Below are 19,845 nucleotides of genomic sequence, written 5' to 3' on the forward strand. Positions count from 1 at the left end.
TTGCACATCTGAGCAGGAGTGATTTTGTTGCACCGCATCCTCACTCCTTCAGGGTTGTGTGTTGCATGAACCTAGCATACCCTGCAAACAATGCTCGAAGTTTCATGAACATACAAATAATTCACTCCAAAATCTGATCCCCCTTTGGAATTCTTCTGTACCTTGAGACATCAGATTTTATTTTAAAAATCCTCTCCATTATTAATTCATGAACCTTTTCACCATGATTACTGAAATATGCATAATGAAAGAGCTCATGCACATACAATTTACCCTTCTACAGCTGCACAATGTTAAAGCATCCAATCCTGCTGATGCCCTGTAGTGTTTTGCATCTAGATGCAGTGATCATAGGTATTACTCCAAACGCTTTTGTTACTGAAGAGAATTAAATGTGTAATTGTAACCAATACTTGTCACTTCACATTTTGTTTTACACGGAAACATTTTCATTAAGAGTGTTCTTCAGGCGTATCTCTGTTTACAGAGTAAGTACTCTTTATTATCCATACTTTTTTTGAGAAGTACTATTTATCTTAATGATCACTTAATATTAGTCCTCTCTTAATCATTGCTCACTTAATATGGGTCTGATCCACATCTTCTAGTGCTTTGTTTGTGCTGTATATCTGCAGCATTATGTAGAGAACTAAATAGGAGATGCCATTTCGAGTCCATTTCTTTTTTGTGTTAAGTTGTGTCTGGATTGAAATTTCTTCCAGGCTCAGGGTGCACTGAACAACTGTGTACTGGGTAACACAACCATCTTTGCTGAGTCTCCAGGAGACAGCGATGTACATTTGATTCTCCAGCACTTGGGTCATGGAGCTCAGCAACAGCCCCCTAGTGGCTCAACTGCTGGTTGGATGCGTGGTGCTTCCAACCCATCTGTAGGTCCTACTGGTGCTTCCAAGGGAACTCCGTCATCTGACACTTGGGCACCAGGTGGCAGTCAGTTGTGGAACCCTAACCCATCATCTAGCTCATTGTGGGGTGCAGCCCCACTGGACACCAGCGGAGACCAGCACCGTGCCACCCCTTCCTCTCTTAACTCCTTCCTACCAGGGGACCTCCTTGGGGGTGAGTCCATGTAAAGCAGGTATGGTAGGAGACTTGCAAACACCAGTATAATACAAAGTACCTAAAGATGTTGCCATTTTGTGAGTCAAAACTCATTGTATGTGATTGTGTCAGGGGATTAGGCTATGGAGCTCGATAGCTATGGTGTCATTATACTAAATAGTACCTAAGGCATTAGATAGGCACACATAGAAAGTGCAATATGGCAGTTACAGACACAGAATGCAACTGCTCAGTTCTGTTGCTGTTTTGTCTTGGAACATAACAGTAATCATAGCAGGAGGTGAGTAAGTAAGTCTGAATAAAGTAAAGAAGGTAATGTGCTTTGCTGTACTAAACGGGTACTTTTCATTTGTAAAATATGAATGTTTGTGTTCAAATTTGTGAAGAAGAACGGAAGAGAGGCAGTTAATGCAAATATATTGAACAGAAACTTACTCCAGGATAAACGACAGTTTTCAAGTGGCAAATCACAAAGCCTGTCAGACTTCTTACAAACCATGGGCTATGTCAGAAAGAATACCAATCCAAAGCAAAGTTTTGGAATATTTGTGACAGTCTCTCGTCTAGTGTGCGAGAGGGTATATCTCCGCACCTGTGATCTCAACTTCCTATGTAAAAATGGCTGCTTTTTCCTGTTTTAATTATGTCATTTAATAATTAAAGGAACTTGGGAAGAGCAAGGCATTTTTTAGTATTTCTTAAAACTAAATCAGACTGCACGTCGAGTATTGAGTAACACAATATATTGTAAAGTAGATATATGAAGTATCTGATGTCCAAAAAGTAACGTGTTCAATTTGTATTTAATAATTTAGAAATCAAAGGATATTTTCATTATAACTCACTTCCATCGTATCACAATGCATCACGAAAATCAACAATAATAAACAAAAACAGGATGAGAAGAGAGAAGGAGAGAGAGAGGTATGGAGTTGGAGAGATACCATGATGGAGTTGGGTGAAACTCAAGAGCTTGCATCCCTGCCGGCCAAAATGGAGTCTCAAGTAATACTTTGCAGTAGAAGAGGAACAAAACATATTGTATTTTCAACTGTGCTGTGACTTCCCAGTGGCTTTGTTTTTATTTTAAAATATGATATGCAGAAACTCAGATTTTTTCTCTCCAGTATAAAATAGCTCTCTCCTCATGAAAGTGAAACTGGTGCAGAGTGTAAGCCAATTAGCCACCAGACCTGCTGCTCTTGGGGGGGGGACAAGTTGTAACATTGAAGCAGGGTTGGTAACAAAAATGGTTCCAAACATTTGATGATGATTCTAGGATCATTCTTTTTAAATGCCAATTGTAGTATATGTAAGTCTAATAATGATAATGTGTATTAGAATCGTGGTAAATGGGATGTAGGTTTTGTGCTTAACTCTTGCGTTTGTACTTTTCCTTCTCAGCCAATCGTGTACCAAATGATAAAATGAACACAAAATAGGTTTTATCTAGTTTTTAAGGCTAAGTTAAGTCAATAGTTTGTAAAGTTTTAAATAAGGTATTTAGGTAATAAGTGAAAAAATTAAAATGGTAAAAAAAAATACAACAAAGTGCATTCTCCTAAGAAAAATGTAGTTGACACAAGATTACATATACACAACACACACATCAATGAGTTATTGCTGCATCCTTAAATAAATGTGATATATAATTATCTATAAGTAACCTGTGCAAACGTGTCAATTTTTGTGAACTGTGTTTAATAAGATGAATGTGTGTGTGTTTTTTTGGGGTGGGCAGGGGCGTTCTTTTTCTTTTTGGATGGTAATGAAGTTGAACATTGGAAGGTCACGTAGGAAGAGTGGATCAGTGATACGTACATAACTTTCCTGGCTGTTTTTCAATGATAAAGAAATATATATAGCTATATATTAACAAGTACATATATATATATCTATTACATATAATACTTTTTTTTTTTAAGAAAGAAGAGTACAAGTGTTCAAGTCAAGTTTTTTTGTGGGGGGGGGTCTCTCGACAGAAAAACCTCTCTCTCGCATTTTGCTCGGGTTTTTGGTGACATTTTACCGAGTTGGCTTAGAGAGCAGGAGGGTTTTCCTGATTGATATATTAAAAAATCCAGTCCATCCTTGCCTTGTTTGCTTTTTAATTGTAGTGTGCAAGTGGATTGAGGGTGTATGGCTGAGATATCATTTTTCGAATGGAATTTGTCTCTTGGAAAATACCTCTGTGACCAAACATATTGTATATATACACACATATATATATATATATGCGGTCTTGTGATGCAGTTAATATGAATTGTTCAAGAAAGTCTGTCTTACATCTATGTCTTTTTATGTGTGGACAAAATTAAATAGTGTTCATTATTTTGAAAAATGAATGATAATGAAAGTTGTTGATATAAACTCTGCAGTGGTGTAGTGGCTCAGCTTTGTAATCTCTCTGAAGTCAAACCAGATGTAGACATAGGAGATCCCAATGAAACGATATGGAAATAGAAACCATTGACTTCCTGGTGGAACATCAGCTGTGTCAAGTTATAACATGTTAATATTTTCCTTACTTTCCAGTATTTTATGATGAAAATGAAAGTGCCACTTGTGTGTGTATGTGTATTAACATGCAGATGTGTTCTTTTTTTATGATCAAGAAGAGAGAATGTGTTACAAAAACATATTTAAAATAAAAAAAAGAGATAGAATATTGTAGTTGAATATGAGCCATATCAATTGTCTAAATATGATTGATAATAATTAAATTAAATGACAAATTTGAAATAACTTTTTTAAAAAAAGTTGAAGTAATATTCTTATGACATACAAAAAGTGAGAAGGTGTGTATAGAACAAAATAAAGATTAAAGTCTGCCAAAATGTTAGATAAAAAGTTGGAAAGAACTCTCTATTTGCATAGTTGGTAGGCATGTATTACTAATAACAGGTGTGTGGGTGTGTGAGGATGCTGTATTGACCAAATCATTTGTGCTCCACAATTTTAGATTTAAAAGAAAATGAAATCCCTAAATGCTGAAGGTTGTTAGATGTGTTGGCCAGCCTTAATAGGGTTTATGATATTTCTTCCAGTGATCTTAAAAGAATAATGTATATTATTATTATTAACTTATAATAACCAGATTAATCACAAGTATCCTTAACTTAAACAAATGTTATATTAGAGTTATTGTGTTGGCTTTTTGCATATATGTGTGGGTGTGTTTAAAAAAAGAGCCTTCCAAATGAAATTGTGCATTACTCTGTTAAATGTAAAATTAATGCTGATTTCTTGAGGATAGCTGGGTTTAGTGGGTTTTAAAAATTAGGTTCATCTTAACTGTACAGATAGTTTTTGTGATATAGTGGGTAATTGTTTGGGTGGTATTTTGTAGGAAAGGTTTCCCTTATCCATACATGCAAAGTTTATTCTTGTTTTTCAGTTATTAGCGTTACTTCTGTTCATGTTTATTATTACTGCTGACTCTGCCCCGCAGTTCTTTTAAATGAACCATAGTTACGCCAAACTGAATGCTGCTGTCAGTCTGCCAACATTACAAGTATTTATAATCGACACATTACTTACTTAGAGGAAGGAAGTTTTGATTCTCACAGTTGGCAGGTCTAATTCTCTTCATGATACATGAATGGGATGTTTCCTACTTTTGTGACATGTTCTGTTACTTCAGATTTTTTTTTTATATACGTTGTGTACAAGTACTAAAATTGATAGCTCAAAACTGAGGTTACAAACATGAGCGTCTTGTCCCAGTAAGTTCCTGGGGCAATACAAAATCGATAGCTCAGAACTGAGGTTACAAACATGAGAGTCTTGTCCCAGTAAGTTCCTGGGGCAATACAAAATCGATAGCTCAAAACTGAGGTTACAAACATGAGCGCCTTGTCCCAGTAAGTTCCTGGGGCAATACAAAATCCAAAATGCACATCAACATAGCATTATCTCCATATAGGCTACAAAGTGTATGCATGTATATTTGCACATGCGTACATACGTACGTACTCATACGTTCTTTCCTAATATATCTCTCTTGAACAGTTTTTAAAATTGTGGTTTGGGATAACTGTAATAATGTACTTGAGAGTTTAAAGTTTTTATTTTGGATTCTTGCATGGTTTGATTGGTATAAAAACTTAAACGTGAACACTAAGTCAGGATGTGTATATATATATATATAGTCGGATTTTATATTATGAGATAGAAGTATATAAGTAACATTTTTTTAATGCATCATGATGGTGAGCAGCACTATATCATCATATTAGTATGAAATGTGTTGTGTTTGTAGAAATGTGTACCAGTTAATATATAACAATGTGTAGTGTTAGTGAGTTGAATGCTCGACCAATCATTTAAGCACAGCAGTTACATGCCAGTCCTGCAAATGAATGGTCATGCAGATGAAATTGTTGAAAATGTTTGTAATTGTTAATGGTATGTAGGAACCGTGTACGGCCACTGCCATTCCGGTTTTGTGTCATTGAACAAGAACTGCATTGTTTCTGCAGTTCAAGATGTGTATCCTTGTTTGTTACTGTAATGTTGACATTGGCAGTACTGTTTTTCTGAACGGCATAGTGATTTGATATTGTTAAGTTGGTAGTGGCACGAACACACTGCATTAACAAGAAGACTGGAGGTTGTTAGTTTAGTTCATATTGTGTTTATACCAAAGATAGGCTTAACAAGGTAAAACGAAATGGATTATGACTTTGAATATTAAAAGTCATTCAGATCTTGTCACTAGAGAATGACACTTGAAAGTTTCTTCCACTTTAAAATTTTTCTCAATTTGAAACAGTATATTTTAAGTGTACTGGAAAGGAAAGATGTCCCATGCTTCTAAAGGGGTTGTGAGTTAAGAGCACAAATTAAGTTATTTTACCATGTTTACTGGTTTTTCTATCCCCCCCCCCCAGTCAAAATGTACACATGGAGTGATGGTTTTGACATTACTAAAATCAAGTGCCTTCGTGTATGTGAGTGAGAGTGCATGATATTCCTTTGATTTCAGTTTGAATTAGAGCAGGGTTAGTGCAATGTGATGTAGGAAGCTTCATTCTAACTGCCGATGTTCAATTCTCAGGTGAAGGTGCTTGTAAATATGTTCCATTGCTTTGTCTGACTTTGTGTGGGGAAATATCACTGTGAATTTATGAGTGTGTAGGAAATTATGTAATTGTTTTATTTATTATGTTTTTCTCTCCCTTTCACAGTTTTGTCATTCTATTTTGTGCCCTTGTTATAGAATGAAGTCACTTGATTCCACAAAACAAAACTGTATATTGTTAATTATTAAGTTACGTATATTTTTGGTGTGGATCTGTATAGAAATTGTGAACAGTAATGTAGCTGTGAAATTATTGCTCATTGACTGAACTTGTGTATAGAAATCACCATTTACTCCAGAATAGAATATTTGTAAGAAGTTGAACTTGGTATCGGTGCTTGGAGTTTGATGATTAGAGACACCGGTTGACACTTGCTTGGAATGGAACTTTGTCTTGAGCAGTGTTTTCTCTTTCTGGAAAAGCTCCACGTCTGGAGCACTGATGGACCCCCTGCATTGCAGCTTGAATTCCCATTACTCTCTGTAAAAAACAGTGTTGAGTGATATTTAATTGTTCCTTTTCTTGTTTCCGAAGACATTAAAGAGAATATGGAATGAGGAATTAGTAACAGATGGGTAGAAAAAGTATTCTTTGCCATGGTTGAAACAGAACTGTGCCTTACGGGTGATAGGAAATATGGTTTGGAGGGGTTGAAAAGGGTGGGGGTGAGGGAGTTACATTATATGTCCCATTTGTGTTTCAAGTCCCTGTACAAAACCTGTGACATTCCGCTGGGTGAGGTCTCGATTTCAGTGCTACAGTGTGGCCTTAAAAAGTCATGACACATTACTTCTCTTGACCATGTCCATCCAGATTTCAATATTGCATAGCTACTTGATTGGTTATCCTAAAAATAAAAATACGAAAATGCGGTTCATGTGAGACCTCAGGGAAAAGTGCAAGAGCCTTTTTGATTGTGCTAGTCAGGGCCAGTTGGATGACAAGTTGTCAGTTATGTGCCTCAATTTTGGAACAGAGAAGCACTGTATTTAATTTGGTTTCCTGTGACAGTGTATTACATGTCAGCCCTAATATTAATTTCCTTACATGGTTTAATTCAATGAAACTTGAGTATTGTAACTACCACTTTTAAGTTTATCAGTACTTTACCAGTCACTACTTAGTACTGAAAACTGTGTTACCGATTTCAGACTTAAAGACAACGGCAAACGCCTGTTGATTTTGCTTGAAAATGGCCAAAACGAGATATCCTACCCTTGGAATTCTGTTACAGCAGAAATTTAATTGGGTGGAGACAAGAAGCTTGCCATCAGGAAAAAGACTAGTAATTTAACATATCACACCAAATCGCCAAGACGAAAAGTATTCTAGTGGCTCTCTAGCCAAGTCTGGTAATGAGATTATTTCAGATGTGAGACAGTGAGATCAAATGCAGTCTTCTGTTGGAGATGTGCGGAATGTCTCGTTTGCTTTTTACGCTTAAAATATATATGTGATGGATTTAGGGGCTCAGCAGCAGCAGCTCCAAAACATGTACTGTAGTACTTCATAAAAATGTGTTCAGAGGTCACAAAGCAGAGTGAGAACTATAGGATGCTATTCTAAAACACCAGTGGACATATGATTGGACATATTTGAATAAGCAAAAAGAATACAAGGTAGAACGAAGTCATCTTAACATATATGACGTAACATTGTGTGCCAGACGCAGTAATGTTATTAAACACTGTATATAAGAGTAATATCCAGGAATGCCTTGTAACTTTCCATTTTGTGATTTTGAACTGTGATGTATTTGATTTAAATCTGTAACATCTTGCCTAGAATTATGCTTTTTTTAAGTGCAGGCTTAACAAAACATTCATAATAAAAGAAATATTGGTTGTGAATTTTTTTTCCCCCCAGATATTTCAGATTTAAATAAAATGCATTATGTGACATTATGTAGCCAAGTTACACCTCTAAATAAGCATTTATCAAATGTACGTAACCATCATGGTTTGCTAATGACAGCCCCTTTTCAATAATAACTGTATTTTGTAACAAATGAAACATAATAGAAAAATATCTGTGTAGAGTTTTGTGAAGATGTAGGTCTAGTGTATGGTGCTTATTGATGTAAGACCTTCCCATGTGATAAGCCATTGCACCAATTGTCTGCCAGCATTAAGAGTTCATGTGGGTTAGGAAAAAAATCATGTGGGTGATGGGTAATGTACCTGAGACATAATTATAGAATCGTTCTTTTTTAAAATAAACATTCTACTGTAATGTAAACCAAATCGCAATTAATGTCAGAATAATGCATCCCAAATTTATTTTATTTTTAAAGACATCATCACAGCTCTCCTGCCTGCCAAGTACAAAAGATTGTTTTTGCTAGATATTTGGCAGCCTCAACCTGCAATACATGCTGACTGTGTTGTTCATTACATGTTCCTTCTATCGTATAGCTTTGATTTAGCTCTGATAATTATTTAATTCTACTTGAATGAAATTTAGTTTCTGTCATGTGTTGTTACACAGTTTATTGTTGCCAAAGTGAATTATTTTTCTGTGTTAGGCTTTTGTAGAAAAGATATTATTTTTCTTGTTCGGTGTTGTTAGGGGAGAGAACTTATTATTATGGCACACATCAACAATCTGGTCAGTCGCCTGCTGTCCTCCAAGTACGTATGGAAACCCACTAGAAATTTGTGCAGGCCCGATTTGGATTTTCAAAATAATTTTTGGCTGTGGGTATGTTGAAAGATATTGCATAGAGCAGTATTGTATGTCATAAGATTTTATGTTCTGTGAAACTTATCAACTTGGTGACCCATCTTGTTTATAGAGGTGGATTCACATTTTTTTGCTTTAGCATTGCACTTGAATAGCAGATCGAAGAGTTCCGTCTTTTAGGAAATAACACCATATAGTTCAGTGAAAGTTGACTGACATTTCAGAGGGACGTAACACCTCCATCTTCTGGGCTGAAGTATAAATTAGACAAGCAGCACAAAGAGTAAGTTGCTTGTGGAAAATTGGGAATTTTATGTATAAGTAGGCAGGAACCTTAAAGAAAATGTCTATTGTCATTGCCACTAGCAGAACAGTAGGGTGAACCAACAGGAGATGAGAGTCAATAGGTAGAATTCTGAAAAGAGCCAGAGGTGCAGGTATGGTGAGCAGAGAACAAATTTTCAGGGCTCACACTGGTTACACTTCTCTTGTCTGCTGTCGGATCACCCAGTTACTCAGAGCCATTGGGAACTTAAATGTTGGCTTACAGTTTCCCTTATTTTTGCATAAACTCAGGTTTTCTACAGGTGATTTGCTGTGCTTGCTGTCTGCTTCATGTTGGTTGCTTGGATTATTCTGCAGCCCTGAAAATGAAGGTGGTATGTTCCTCTGAAACATTAACCTGTGGACTTTCACCATGCTACACAGTGTTACATCCCAGAAGATGAACTCTTCATAACCAATGGTGTGAGAACTACAGATCCCTCAAGTTTCAAATTGTCTTCCAGTTTAACATGATTTTGCAAATTTATATAGACTGCTGGTCTAACCTGTTCAATTGTTTGAAGAAATTTCATTACTCGCCAGTTCTGTGTGAAGCCCTTATTGAGCAATGTATCTTCTGATAATTTAAAGTGCATAGTAGCGGCGTCTGGCTGGTGACACGTCATAATTATGAGTTAGGTGCTCCCCGTGATCTGAAGGAGCTATTCGAGAATGTAGCACATCATACATTGATATTGCTGAGGGGGGGACTTGCCCTGCAAAGTGGGCATTGCAAGGTGTGGCTTCTTCCTCTGATTTGTGCTGCACTCTGTCATCTGAATTTGTAGGGATCAGTATTTAGGACTATCTCACTTTTGTTTAGCACTTTGTCAAAGAGACTCCAATCAAGTAGGAGTGTATACACACTTCCATGTAATATACACACAATATTACCTATTGAAGCGCTTTGTAGATGTAGAACAACTTGTAAGCTATTGGTGCTGTCAATTCATTGTTTCTTTTATCAATATTATTAATTATATTCTGTGTCATGGGTAAGTTCCTCATTTTTCCAGTGGGGTTTCAATGTTGTTATTCCTTATTGTTTAGATATTGATGCTGATATGAGCTTTCTTTTGTTTTCTTATTATGCAGTGTTACTTCCCCCTCCCACTCTTTTAAGACAGATACAGTTGGGCATTTAGTTGAAAACAAATTCTAGGAATCTCAAAAATCAAAATTTCCTCTGTGTAGGTCATCACAGGGTCACACTCTTGTGGCCGTGTTTTCTGAAACGCACCTTTATGCGTTTTCAAGTGCCAAACACTTTTATTTTGTAGTTATGTCACATAACATGTTGTATTTAAAAATGTTTTAATTTTTAAAAAAGATATATATTATGTGTTGCACTCTGCCCATAATGTAGCTGGGAGAGATTTTACCATTTTAGTATATAATATATATATAAATATATTTTTTTTGGAGCTATGCAAATTTAACATCTCTGACAATCGTATTAGTGTACTATTCCATTATTACTATTATTATTTTTATTTATGTTTGGATATAAAGTAAATACCATTTTTTATATATTGTAATTCCAGTTTCCAGACTTAACCTTTAGTATTTCTTATGAAAACATAGCAGTATTGGAATTTAATTGTATCATAATGAAATGAAAATTTACCATAGCAGACTGACCTCTGACAGCTTCTTTCCATGTCAGTACAGATTCCAAAATTTATGGCGACTGTTGTGATGTTTCATATCTTTCATAGCATTGCTTGTAGTGGAAGTCCTTGCTCTGTGGTTTGTAGTGCTGCAAAATGTCATTGCAATAGCATTTGGATTGCATGATGTATCAGGCAAGATACCCAATATGTAGTGTGGATTTTAACCCCTTCCTCCCACATTATGTTCATATTCTAAGTATTTGCTCATAGGTCAAACTGTGTTCAAAACATAACTTGTTGTCTGGGTGATAGCCGGGACATTTAGTATATAGGGGCAATAGACGGCATCAAATTTTGTACAGTGGTTCTGGACCTCTCTGCTGATATCCCTGATACGGAATTTCCCCTGCTGTTGCATAATATTATTATGTATTTGTATTCATTGTAGTAATATCAACATACTAATTCTGTCGGCTTATAAGTATGGTGTATTACTAAATATAAAGTATAGATATTTCTGATGTTGTGTTTTTGATGTAGAAATAGCAGTAATTAATATATGAGGTGAAACTAATATAAACCATGCAAGACTCCATGTCACTGAGTTCTTTGTTGCAGTGTTTGTTTCAGTATAAATGTTTGCTGGTCATGAAAAATCGGGATTCCAGTTGATTTTTCATTACATTTTGAGTTGCTTATGGATAAGTTCCATTGTCATTGATTCAGTTTTTTTATCTCCGAGTTTGGACAGTATAATTCCCTTATGAGTCAACATGTTGCTCAGGGTAATGTAAAGCTTTCATGTGATCTGTTTAAGGGGAAGCATTTCAGTTTTTATTTCCGGAGGTGTGTGTAATACCCAAAAGCATTGAGTTTGACAGTGGTACTTTTTATTTCAGTAGTAGTACAGCATTAAGTACTGTGTAATATTGTGGGCTTCTTGTTAATGGGGGGGGATAGCAAGAGAATATAAGTAAAAATTATACATATATGCAAATTATGTAGAATGGTGTACATTGTGTGTATTATCCCAATATAGACTAGTACTAGAGGTACAATGTTTTGAACAAATGCAAAAAGAAAACAAAACAATAAACATCACACATTTCTGAATCCACTCTGTGTTCCACAATTTATATAATGATGAATAATTGTATGTAATCTCATGATTGTTGTATGGACAGTTGGCATGACCACAGCACAGTATAATATCATCATCATCATGGATATGAAGTAACATATGCTAAATACAACTTGACGAGGCCTAACTGGTGTGTGTCTTTTTGGTTTCTCACATCAAGAGTTCGCACTTAATGCAGGGTGAACAAAACATTTACATTAAGTTGACTAGAAGTGTTTTTCTTTTTTTTCCTTGATGTTAATCACATGGAAAGTTACTGTTTTAATTGGCAAATGCTTGCTGTGCCAGTAACCATGGAATTGTTGCTTCTACTGTAGAACTTCGATTTCTACATACAGGATAGAATTACAAATTGTACTTAATTTTAACATACAAGTTAAATGGCTTTTAAATTGCAACTTTTATACACATCTTACAATTGGAGAATACTTGTGTGATTCTGTGATTGTATTATCACTGGACATATCTTAATGAAACATGAGATGACAGAATCACTGTTTCAGAATATTTATGCTGCAGTTTGTCCATGTTTGCTCACAAGATGACAATACCACTTTTCTGCCTTTCACTATTGAAACTTTCTTTTTGAGATTTGTCTGACATACATACTGAAATGCAAGAAGCTCAGATTCACAAGAAATAGTTGTATGCAGCACAGTGTAACAACTGTGTGAGAGGAACATATCTGAACATGAAGATTAAGAGGAATAGAAGCATTCATTTTCCATAAATTACTGACATTTTAACTGAACATATCTATAAGTTAGAAGGTTTTCATGATGGTGAGTGTTCATATTGTGGTCTTCTGGGCTCTCTTACTGTGTAGCCATCGAAGTGAATGTCTGTGTTCTGGGGAGGCAGCGTATTCCTCTAAGATGTTTGGTGTTGACTTTGAGTGCAGAAGACCACAATCTGGATGTACTAATCTTGAGTGCAGTAAATTGCGTTCTTTTTATATTTTTACAGAGAATAATACTGTAAGAGGTAATTTGAATAAAGGTGTGACTTATTTTATGTAAGGGAAGGAAACTAAATTGGAATTTCATCTTATTCCTTGAACTGTCAAAGAGAAGTCTTTCTATAGAATCTTTGGACTGAGCAATTACTAGTTAACTTGCACAATTTGCTACAGGTTTTGGTATGCTAATATTCTGTTCTTCTGAATTTTGGCCATTAATTTCAGTTTATATTATGTACAGTCACTTCTCATTTTATGTGGTTTTGGTGTAAAAGTACTGAAGGATATGCAGCACTTTTTAGTTTATGTGATTAAATTCTACTTCACACAATTTTGCGATCAAAAACAGGTTGCCTGTATATGGCTGTGGACTGAGATGATACAAAATCTGAAATAAAATAACTAAGCAAAAAAATGTATATGAATCATTGTGTGTAATCTCCAAGTTGGCTTGGCCTGTGTATGGAACCCCCGTTTTCTTTTATACAGAAAATTGGCTCTTGATTCATGTTATGTTTAAAAAATGCATCTACCATGTCAACTGGGAAGTGACTGTAATGTGAACATTATAATAAAAAACAGGAAGTTGGTCATAGTTGGTAGCAGTGTTCATGAAATGACTACCTCCTGGTGTGGCTGAATGGCTAGGAAAGTGGCACTCATGCAGCAGAATTCATAGGTTAATCTATTTGGATGTGTCATTGTGAACATCTGTCGGTGTAAGGCTTTGGAAAGCAATGAATGTACAAATTATGTGAGAGTTACATTAAACCATTGTAAGGTCTGAGACATGCAAGCTTTTGTCACCAAGTGGTAGACATCTGTCATGCAAGTGCATTGATTGAGCTACCATGCTAAAAGCATGTAGGATCTACTCATGAAACACTGTTCCATGGAACTAGTCATACCCATAGTTTTCTGTGTTAACAAGTGATGTGTCATTTTGACTGTTCTGTCTGCATTAATACTCAGTTTATGTTTATGTGTAACTGTAGAACAGATTATTTCTTGTAGTGATGTCACAGAAAGCTGCTTGCCATGATCCCTGTACTTAATTCAGGCCTGTCAGTGGCAACAATTCCTTGGCTGTTTGTCTTTTATCATGGCTGACCTTTATCTGTAATAAAAAGAGGTCAGAGAAACATGTTGTGCCTATACAAAATATAAGACAAAACTACCCTCCCCCTTCACCCCAGGAAAGGAAATACTTTGGTACATGATGGAGTTTGTCATTCTGATGGTATATTCGTTTGTTGGAGAATTTTGGGTTGTACTGAGGAGTGAGGTGATGTAGAACAATGATGGTGGTAAAGTATCTTGACAAAAACAATCAAAGGTTCCTTTTTTTAATGCTCCATGGTGGACAAGCAGATTAATAATGTCAGTATTCTGTAAAAAAAGTTACAAACATGGTTGTGTTTTGTTGCTTAGTTTGTGGAGCTATTCCTATAACTGCTGCAGGAAGATGAGGTATGTTGGCAATAGTATTTGTTACTGTATATTCTGAATCATAGCTGTAAACTTCCATTGAGGAAATAAAACAGTGAAGTTTATTTTGGGAGTTCGAATAAGAGTTTAGGGGACCAGGGTTGGTAAGCCAAAATGATAATGGTGATAAAATGATTTTTTTTTAATATTAAGAATGAAAATACATATTACATGGTTTTTTGTCTTCAAAATATTCTTGTTTTCACTATTGTACATTGCATCTATTGTGGTCGATTAGCAAGTGCTTTTAAACCATTTATTTATACCATCCTTAATGTAAAAGACCAGTATACATTCAATAAAGGTTGTCCTCAGTGTCTCCCTGTTGTGAAATCAGTTGTAATACCATGGCCATTTTAAGGCAGTGTTGGGGTCCATATGGTTCTGGGGCCTCCCTGTCTTCAATTTTTTTTAAATACTCTTACAGCCTGATAGTAATCCTCTTCTGTTTGTACATATCTTATAACATGGGCAAAAATGTTTGCAGATACTATAATCTTGGGATGGCTGGAAATTTTGTGGAAAGTAAGGCTTGTTAGGTGAGGGTTATGAGCAGCTGTCTGCATTTCCCATTGGCTAATGCGGCTTTGCATATAATGCTTGATCCATTTCAGTATGAAGATCGGAAAATTGAAAATGAAAGGACATTGAGACATGCAAGATACTTCACCTTAGTATTGTGTCCAACACCACCAATTTTTGGGAAACTGGGTTTGAAGTTACAGAATTGGCTGCATTTTAAATGTGACTAAGAGTGGAACATTCTGGAATCTCAGTTGCAAGTGAGATAAACCTATGGAAGTTTGTGGAGAGCACAACACAACACTGAGAATCAAAAGTGCATTATCTCGTTTTCACACAAAACTGGAGACAGAATATTCCATTACTCAGGCAATGATTTATGCATGACTTCACTGCTGTTAGCTGGATCTGTTAAATTATTTCTTCCCATTTTACTTCCTGATTTTTTCTGTGTTGGCATTTATGCTGTTACCTGTTAAACCAAGCATTTAATAACTTAAGGTACAGGTGAACTGAGCCTCTAACAGAAATGAGTACCAGGAATCTTCCTGGGGGTAAAGGGCAGCCAGCCATCTGTGAGCCGATTGTCTAGAAAATATGGGAGCCTGAACGTCTTTACCTTTTTTACAGATTGGGAGTAGTCTTGGGTTCAGTTCAGAAGCTAGACATCTTTTTGATATATTGTGATCTATTGGAAGTGACGAGATAATTGGTGCTGACCAAATGTTTGGGATAGGTACTGAGAAACAAAGTTTGCGTTTTTTTTATTCGCTTAGTGGGGGGTGGAGTCCAACTGGGTCCGCTTGGCATGGCAACCATTGATTGGCCTATTGTAGCCTGCCCCGGGTGATTCTGATAATGGAGAATTTGGTGGAATGAAGATTGGCAGGGGAAACCGAAGTACTCTGAGAAAACCCACCCCAGCGACTAACCGCTTGAGCTATGGCGTGGCCCAAGTTTGCATTTAATGTTAATTATGCTTCATATATCAGCACACTTACTAGTCAGCATTTCCCAGCCATTTGAACTCTGGAAGTCTGAGCAACATTTCCCTGCCCAGCACACCTGGCAACGTTTTACCGACATTTTCTGATATATTACAGAGGGTTGTCTGTGTTCAAAAACTACCCCTGCCAGAGGAGGGACAACCTTGCTGACAGAAAGGGACTAACTATTAGATACCACTGCCAGTAAGAGGTTGGAACCTCGCTGGCAGAAAGGGACTGATAGTAAGCACCAGTACCGGTAGGGTATGGAGACAGTAGAAATTAAAGGGGGACGCACAGTGGACCAGTAACCGGTCTAAGTGCATGGGGAAAACCACCCCCTCAATACGGAATACGGAAATGTTCAAAAACTGCCTGATAGATTTTAGCTCCTAGGATTATATGTAGATTGAGGGTCCTGAGAGGGATGAAGTAACGTAATGAGCTTTGTAATTGTTACCAAATATTATTGGGGCACTATGCTACAAGCCGGAAGGTCACAGGTTCAAGTCCCGATGGGGTCATTGGATTTGAATTGACCTAATCCTTGTGGCTGCACTATTGCCCCGGAGTTGACTCAACCTCTATCAGAAATGAGTACCAGGAATTAAATAATTTTTCTGGGGAGTAAAGTGAGGCCGGCACGTAAGGCTGACAACCTTACTGCCATCTTTGAGCCAATTGTCTAGATAATGTGGGACCCTCAACATCTCACAATCCTATGGGCCTTCACGGCCTGTTACAGGGGTAGGTTTTTTCCTNTTCCCTAGGATGATCAAATAAAAGATGAGCTCTGGGTGGGACATGGTGGAGAAAATGCATGCGAAGTTTTGGTAGAAGAACCTGAAAGAGACCACTCAGAAAATCCAAGATGCCAGAGTTATGTTAAAATGGATCTTGTCTGGCTTAGGAAAGGGACGGTTGAAGGCCCCTGTGAACACATTTTATTCTCAGAATTTAGTTCAAAATTTGTAAATACTGAGCAGCTTGAAAATATATAATACTGCTTCGATGAGATGTGCTAGGTAGACACAGATCATGTTATTTTATGGACTGAATCTACGGTCCTATTTTAATGTCTGTAGAGTTCATGATTGTGGCTTGCATAAACGAGACGTATGTTACTAAGGCACAGTCAACAGAATGTGCCATAACACTTGTATAGTGCGGTTGTATTTATATGTGAGGATACAATCCTGAAGACCTTGCATAATTCATGACAAGTCTTGAGATGCGTGATTTTTGCCCCCTTTTTTTTTCTAAGATTCGCGTATTTAAAGTTGTCATAAAGTGCGAGCTCACCCTATTCGTGAGTATCATAGGCTGTACAAAAGATTTTGTCTCAGCAACTTGTTCACTAAATAACAATGTCTGGAGCGCAGATTTCTGTAAATCAGTTTTACCTAGCATAAATAACAAATTCATACCATAATGTAGTACACAGAATTCTTTTCTTCTGGATCTTGTAGATCGCATTAAATGGAGGAATTGTTTTGGAAGAGACTGTGGGGACCTGTCGTCTTGACAGATTACTGATGATGATTCCTTTTTAATGGTTTAGCTACAACAGAGTGATACTGATGAGAAAAACAACCTTAGCTCATTAGACATACTCTCAAAGGTGACGATGCTGCGAAGTCTGGTGCAAAGTTACCAGTGTTTTCTATGAACCTGCTGCCTCCACCTTCAGGGTACTTACCTTTTAGATGAAGATAAGAAGCTCAGTATACTCCAGACTACTATGGTCACATCCAAGAAAACAATCTTCATATCCATTGCTATGAGAATGTCAGATCTCGAAAGTGCCCTTTTGCTTGCACACATGACTCACTGTCGGGCAGTAACAAGCAGACCTAGGTGTCAAAATGTATCCATCCAATTACAGAACTATTTTTGTGACTTCAGAAAAGCCCCTATCCAGGTCAAAACTAAAAATAATTTCCCACTGCTGACCAGACATTTCATTTCTGGATAGGAGAGCTGAAAAGATAACAGAAATTATACCTCTGGCAAGTGCAACAGATACGTGACCAGACACATGATGAAAGTTGGCTGAAATGTTAAACACTCCCTCCTTTTGCTTGGGAGGTGCACAGTTTCAATCTCAGCCAGCACACAAATTATCCTCACTGATCTTTTTCATACTCATCCTCAGTCCCTCCATATAAATGCTGGGAAAGTAAACTTAAAATTAGGCCACAGCTACTTCCTTGACATCTTTTCTAGTTCTTTGAAGAAAGTATACATAAACAAATCATGGTGAAAATGTACAGATCGAAGCAGCTTTTCTCTCTTTCACCTCACAGTAAGTATCATGCAGGGCCACGCCATAGCTCAAGTGGTTAGTCACGGGCTTCCCACCTTGGGAGCCCGGGTTCAATCCCGGGTCTGGTCAAATGGCGCTGGGGCGGGTTTCCTCAGAGTACTTCGGTTTCCCCTGCCAATCTTCATTCCACAAAATTCTCCATCATAATCATCCGGGGCAAGCTACAATAGGCCAATCAGTGGCCGCCATGCCGAGTGGACCCAGTTGGACTCCACCCCCCACTAAGCGAATTAAAAAAAAGTATCATGCAGGGTAGAGAAAACTTTATAATCCTACTACCAAATAACAAATACCGGGCAATAATGATATGCACATTTAATTAATATTTGTATGTTTACAGTACTGATATGTGTATGAATTTCAACACCAGAGATACACCAAATCATCCATATTATTTATACATTATGTACACACAACAAGTAAAACCTGACTAATACAAATTTACACAATTTACTATTATAATTAACAATTTGTGAGAACTCCCATTTGTTGTAGGCACAGTGTGAGTCTTTCTAAAGTTAAATAAATTAAAAGCATGGATGAAAATAACGTTCTTATTCAGCTGCAAACCAAAAATGTTACATGTAAGCCACAGGTTTCAATGGTGGTAACTACGGAGATTATTGCCTTCTGGGAGTGAGAACGTGGTATATATTTGAAACATTTTTGTAGAATCTGTTGCCTCCATCTTCAAGGTAGGAGTGAACTAATGGGCATGGGATACACTGTACAGCAATTTTAGGGCCAAAGGATCCAATTTAGTTTACAGTGGTTCACTCTTGGCATCTTCCTCTGGTTCCCATTCAGTATACACAGCTCCTCTTGGCTTCTTTCTGCCTACAAGTGTGGCCCCATTTTAGCGCATCAGGATTTAATTTTCTGCACAGTGGTTCATGCTTAGTTCCACTCCCTCTCCTTGCCCCATTAACACTGACCATTTTTTCCCAAATGGCTTATTTTCCAACCCTGAGAATGGAGGCAGCGGGTTCCTTAAAAATGTTGGTAAATATCTACCAGACTATATGGCATCACATTTCTGAAGACAGTAATATTCAATGCTGTTAAACTCTGAGCACAAAATAGTTTGTCATTGCGGGATATCGATCACAAAGACCCATACTGAGGCCAACCAGTGCCATATGTACTGTTAATGTGTCGCAGTATTTACTCCTAGACAGCCTCTTTCTTTGTCTCAAGATCCATTACAGTACAAACTTTCAAAGTTGTTTAAATCCAGAGCTATCAAATGGACAACAAGTTAAGTTCTGTGAAATCCCTATTTAAGATTTATCAGGGGAACAGTGGATTTGAATTCTGAAATGGAGATTACTGACTTGGGATCACTGATACTGAACAATAATGCATATGAGATAACTAGATGGAAGATGTGAAGTTTTTAAGAGCAGATCTTCATATTTTGGACTTCTGAGCTATAACACTCCCCCCATAGGTGTCTCCACCTTGTCGTGATAGTGGGGCTTGGTGACTCTGTGACCTGGAGAGCTATGCTGGCGGTAGTTTAACTACCGGTAGGGTCAACCATGCTGGAAAGGTCAAAGGGTAGAGTCCAGAATAAGAGAGATACCCTGGTCCTCCAGGTTGGGGGGTTGGGTTTGAGACTAACAAACTCATTCTGTA

At 37.1% G+C, this 19,845-nt stretch overlaps 1 protein-coding gene across 1 annotated transcript in view; it reads left to right on the forward strand.

Annotated features, from left to right (window-relative positions):
* Positions 1–14,692, forward strand: part of LOC111875402 (protein Gawky) — a 76,870-nt gene extending 62,178 nt beyond the window's left edge. Inside the window, exon 26 of the mRNA XM_023871628.2 lies at positions 723–14,692. Coding sequence (XP_023727396.1) covers positions 723–1,094 — 372 coding nt within the window. The 3' untranslated portion in view covers positions 1,095–14,692. The remainder of the gene's footprint in view (positions 1–722) is intronic.
* Positions 14,693–19,845: the final 5,153 nt, after the last annotated feature.

This window comes from Cryptotermes secundus, unplaced genomic scaffold (assembly GCF_002891405.2).
Source record: "Cryptotermes secundus unplaced genomic scaffold, Csec_1.0 scaffold15, whole genome shotgun sequence".
Lineage (NCBI taxonomy): Eukaryota > Metazoa > Arthropoda > Insecta > Blattodea > Kalotermitidae > Cryptotermes > Cryptotermes secundus.